General features: G+C 38.9%; 1 protein-coding gene across 1 annotated transcript; it reads right to left on the bottom strand.

Moving 5' to 3' along the window:
- Positions 1–2,935: 2,935 nt before the first annotated feature.
- On the bottom strand, positions 2,936–4,352 carry LOC143575031 (xylulose 5-phosphate/phosphate translocator, chloroplastic-like). The gene has a single exon (XM_077059497.1). It carries the CDS (start codon positions 4,326–4,328, stop codon positions 3,120–3,122), a length of 1,209 nt encoding a protein of 402 aa, XP_076915612.1. The 5' UTR covers positions 4,329–4,352; the 3' UTR covers positions 2,936–3,119.
- Between the last annotated feature and the right edge of the window lie 733 nt (positions 4,353–5,085).

Genomic DNA, 5,085 nt, shown 5'->3' with positions numbered 1-5,085 from the left:
TTTCGTAACACGTATTTACAAAAAACACAAATGACATTACTTATTACACACTCTTTTTGTCTCTTGGGACAAGATACTACACCCGCTCTCCCTCTATTCTCTCTTTCATATACACATAAGCATACTTATATGCAGGTTTCTTACACAATATGATCACCATATTAATGTTGGAGCCAAGCCCGTAGTAGCTAGGTAACAACCTGGAAGGTCAAGACCTGGCTCGCACGGGACAGGAGCCTGAACTCGACTACCTCTGTTTCAACGGATAAAATACAATGATACATTAATTTATTATCATACAAAGTGTAAGACAGATTCTAAATCTTTGATTTCATGGCGACGGTAATCTTGTAATTATAGACCACAACTTTTGACGTTTTTTTAAATTCCTCCACTTTTTTTTTTCAAAACGTTAATAACTTTTTACATGACATTAGAAAAATTACACAATAAAATCGAACATTTTATTCTCTTTAATTCGACTGCCCTACACCCTTTAATCAACTTTAAGGTCACCCGTAGTGAGGCGCCATGGAGGTGCAAAAAGCTCCCATAGCGCCGGGAAACTGCCCCCGGAGGCGCCATGGGGCGCTTTGGGCTTCAAAATCTCTTCCAGCGCTATGTACAAAATGCCTCAAAATTTTGCGTATAACATGCGTGATTATGCTCATACGTAATTATTTCTTTTGAGAGAGAGGCCCCACCAAGCTTTTCTGCTTCCTACAACACTAGCTTGCCCGTTTCCTTCCACCTAGATTCGGACCTCGAACAACATAGCCCATTAGAGATGTTCCTATCTTATGTTAAAAATTAGATTACGGGGGCTGATGTACGATCTTTTCTTAGGGAACGTGCCAGTCAAAAAAGTATGTCATTGATCCGTTAGTGATTCAAAATGCTATTAAAAAAAAGCTATTATTAAATTTAAAATTATATAAATATTGTATTTATCACACGTTCTCAACAGTTAATAGTCTGTATAAACTTGTCACAATAGATAACGCAGATTTCAAATACTCTCACGGTTTTCAAAAAGACAAAACATTAAAACTAGTCATTTATGTTTGCACGTTTTTTCATTGGTTGTCCTTTCGCAAACTTAATGCCAAAAAACATCATTTATGCTTTAAAACTCTATCACGTTATGTCCTTTGGTCCTAACCCAGTTAACTAGTCTCGTTAAATTCGGTCATATGCCATGCACATGAGGGTAATTTAGTATTTTTACTTAAAATAAAAAATTAAATGATATTAAAAAATAAATCTCTCTCTATTCCATCCATCCATCCATCCATTCTCTCTCTCTCTATTCTTTCTCTTCTACATATGTGCAATATCATTATCATGTTCAGTTCAAGGCCACCGCCACCGCCACCCCTAACACCATCATTCAAATCCACCACCACAGACCACCGTCGTCGAAAAATCTCGCCCCAAATCCTCCGGCCACTCCTCCGACCACCACCTCTACCACCCACCCCAACACCAGTACACCACCACCGCTTATCACTGCCAACATGTGTCACCACAACCACTACAAGCCATCAAATCCATCCCCTAAAGAAACCCCATCTCCGACTACCATTAAATCTGGCCACCCTGACCACCACCGTCAACGCTAGATGACTACATCACCGCAACAACGCCAGCTATAGGTTGCGGCGAGTAGGAGCCGGCCACCTAGGGTTTCGATTCAAAATTAAGGTTAACATATATCAAAACCTTCAATCTCTGATTCAAGTTCTAGGGTTTCATTTTATTCAACTAATTGGTTGAAACAAAGACTTGATGGCGGCGGAAATCAATGAAGAAATACTGACCCTCGCTTCGATTCGTTGGTTGGATTTATCTAAGGTTGTGATGCAGAGGCTGAGGTTGTGCGAGGGTTACGGTTTTGGGTTAGGCGACGGTGGTGGTGTTGGGGTGGATGGTGGAGGTGTTGGCCGGAGGAGTGGTGACAGTGGTGGGCGGTGGTGGTGTTGGGGTGGATGGTGGAGGTGTTGGCCGGAAGAGTGGTGAAGAGAGAGAGAGAGATTTTTAAATCTCTTTATGTTTAATTTTAATTATTAAGATAAATTTACAAAATTACCATTGCACATGACCAAATTTAACAAGAAAACTTAACTGAGTTAGGGTCAAAGGACAAAGCGTGATAGAATTTTTGAATACAAAGGATGTTTTTTGCCATTAAGTTTGCGAAAAGACAACCATTGAAAAAACGTGCAAACATAAAGAACTAGTTTTGATGTTTTGTCTTTTCAAAAAGTATGACATAAAGGTCCAACCAAGTTTTCGAATTTTCAAAACCACCCCCAAGTTTAAGTTAATTGTATTTGTGACATTTTTAATTGATTATTCTTCAATTTAAAACTTGTAACTAGGGACTTCAAATGTTAAGTGACCTGTTGCATCAATTAAGAGTGGATTAAACAAAAATAACCTAAAACTGAAATAAAAAAAATAATCTATGAAAAGAAAACGGTTAACTAATGATTCGGTAATAAAACATCGTACAACCACCCGAACTCAACCGATACATAAACCACTGACCGGAAATCAAACCACTTATTGTCTTCTTTTTGTAAAAGATTAGGAAATCTTTACCTAAAAGCGAAAGTCCATTGGACGGCTTAGCAGTTGTATACGATCAACAAATAACCGAAATCCAAACCAAAACAATCAGTTTCACACTTTCAGTTAACCGAAAGTTACGAGATCATGGTTAAAATCAAACAGGAAAGACATGTGCAAACCCTAGTATCAATGACAAGCACTTTATGGCAGGGCAATGTAAATGTATGTATGAAAATACTCATTGAGCTAAATAGCTAATGCTGAACAATGTCATCAATCACTTACGCACATAGGGCTTGCAGACCTTAATTTACCAGTAAAAGTAATAATAAACCGCGAGAAGCATAAGCCAGTAACTAGATTAAACAAGTAAAAGATCATTGAATTTGGCATTCTCATTGAAGCATGACACCAAAGTCTAACAAAACAAGTAACAAAACCCTACTCCAATCAAGAAACCAAAAGTACCAAACTTTCTAAACCTAAATCCAAAAGACAAAACAATTAATACCAGAAAAAACAAAAACCAGACCACATAAACCTCCTCAATCCTTCTTTTCAACTGCAGCCTTCTTCTTAGATGTCACCTGCGAATACAAGAAAGTTCCCAAAATTGCAATAGCCGACCCAAGCGCATTCAAAGGCCTAACCGGATTCCTAAACACAATCACACTAGACACAATCACAACCACTCGTTTCATCGTGTTCCCAACCGAAAAAGTCAACGGGCTAATATCGTCAAGCGCCTGATACGACGACTGATTATAAAGATGATAAAACACCCCCGAAACCAACACCCACAGATAAAAAGTAGACGGCGTCCCAACACTCGCGATCGCCTTATGATATCCAGCAACCCATTGAGACCCTTCAACAAAAATCGCGACCGGAAACAGATAAAAGAACGAGAGAATCGTAATCCACCCGTATAAGTTCAACCCGTTAACCTGCTTAAAGTTTTGCAAACTCTTCTTCGAGTAAATGTTTCGCAACACGAACCCGACATTACTGATCATAGCACCCCATAGCCCGGCAACATTGAATGAAACCTCGGTAACAGCAGCTAAAGAACACCCCATAACAATTGGCAAAATCGATAACCAGACCGATAAAGGGTAAGTATCACCTAAAGCAGACGAAAAGATAACGGAGAAAACGGGCTCTGCAGACTTAATAACATGAGTAAAAGAAACAGCAACTTTAGAGAATGAAACACAAGCAGAAATGTGACCAATTGTGTGAAACAGTGCAGGGCCTAACAGAGCAATAATAAAAGACTTATCAATTTTAGGGCAAGGTTGAATCTTGGTAGCCCAAAGAACCAACATCCAAACAGACCCAACAAGTAACTGAAATGAAGCAAGAAGCCATGGATATGGGAACACATTCAAAGCTTTCTTGTTATAAATATTAAACACAATATTCTGAAAGTACCAAAAACCAAAGACAATGGCCAGCTGGAGAGTCTTGTTATTAGGGCTTTTTTCAATTTCAGCATCTGGGTTTGAATCTTGAGCTGATTTAACGATCTGGGCAGCTTTGTTTCGGCCGAGATTGCAAAACCCAGATGGGGATTGAAGAAAGATTGAAGCTTGATGGATCTTGGAAACTGGGTGAGTGTTGGGTTTGGTAAAGCTAAAGACTTTAAGCTTGGATTGGTGAGAAATTGAGGCTCTGGATGCAAGATTAGGGTTGGTGGTAAGTGGGTATTTGGGGAGAGTGAGAGATGATGAAGGAAGAAGATTCAACATCATTATTATTATTGTTATTGTTCTGCAAGTGATGAAGAACAGAACACAAAGGGTGTAGATTGATGAAACAAGATTTGGGAAGAAACTTTAGGTTATATTAATAATCAAGTCAAGTGTGGTTGGTGGAGTTTAAAGTGTTGGAAGGTAGCGCCGTAAAGGTCTGAACGTAGAGATTTAATATAGTTTAGAGAAGTTGGGCACATGTTTAGGGGGATTAGGGGAAAAAAGGTTGATGCTTGAAAGTGATGGTGATTGATTTGGGCCATATAAAGATTTTAATAGTTTGGGCCATGGAATATTATAGAATATACTTCATTTATGATTCACTTAGATTTGTCATTTCAGAAAAAAAAATACCCGGTTTCAGACCCAACCCGATAAACCCAACTCGGAACTAGTTTTTACTGGGTCAAAACCCGACCCGACCCCACCCGAAACCCGGAAAACCCAGTCATACACCCGACTATACCCGGCCCGGTTTTGACTTTTGTGTGATCATATCCTCCGGTTCCTGAAAATGCCCTGTTTGTGCACCTCTAGAAATAGGGTTGCAAACATGCGCTCGTTTAACTTACACAGTGCCTGTATTTTTAAAGCTCGAGCTTGGCTCTTTAGTAATTTTTCAAGCTCGGGCTCAACTCATATACTAAATATTAATTAATAATTATATATTTATAATTATTTTATATATTTTTTCAATTATAATTTTATATATAACATAGCTAGGGTTTTACCTGGCGCGTTGCGCCGGGGTAGACCT

The sequence above is a fragment of the Bidens hawaiensis genome, unplaced genomic scaffold (genome assembly GCF_021521415.1).
Source record: "Bidens hawaiensis isolate Kalapana, Puna unplaced genomic scaffold, B.hawaiensis_p1.1 tig00027287_1, whole genome shotgun sequence".
Classification (NCBI taxonomy): Eukaryota; Viridiplantae; Streptophyta; class Magnoliopsida; order Asterales; family Asteraceae; genus Bidens; species Bidens hawaiensis.
This window is presented reverse-complemented; position numbering and strand designations above follow the sequence as displayed.

What these genes read in the sequence shown, in the direction of transcription:
- LOC143575031 (XM_077059497.1), bottom strand. Translation starts at nt 4,328, where the DNA reads ATGATGTTGAATCTTCTTCCTTCATCATCTCTCACTCTCCCCAAATAC.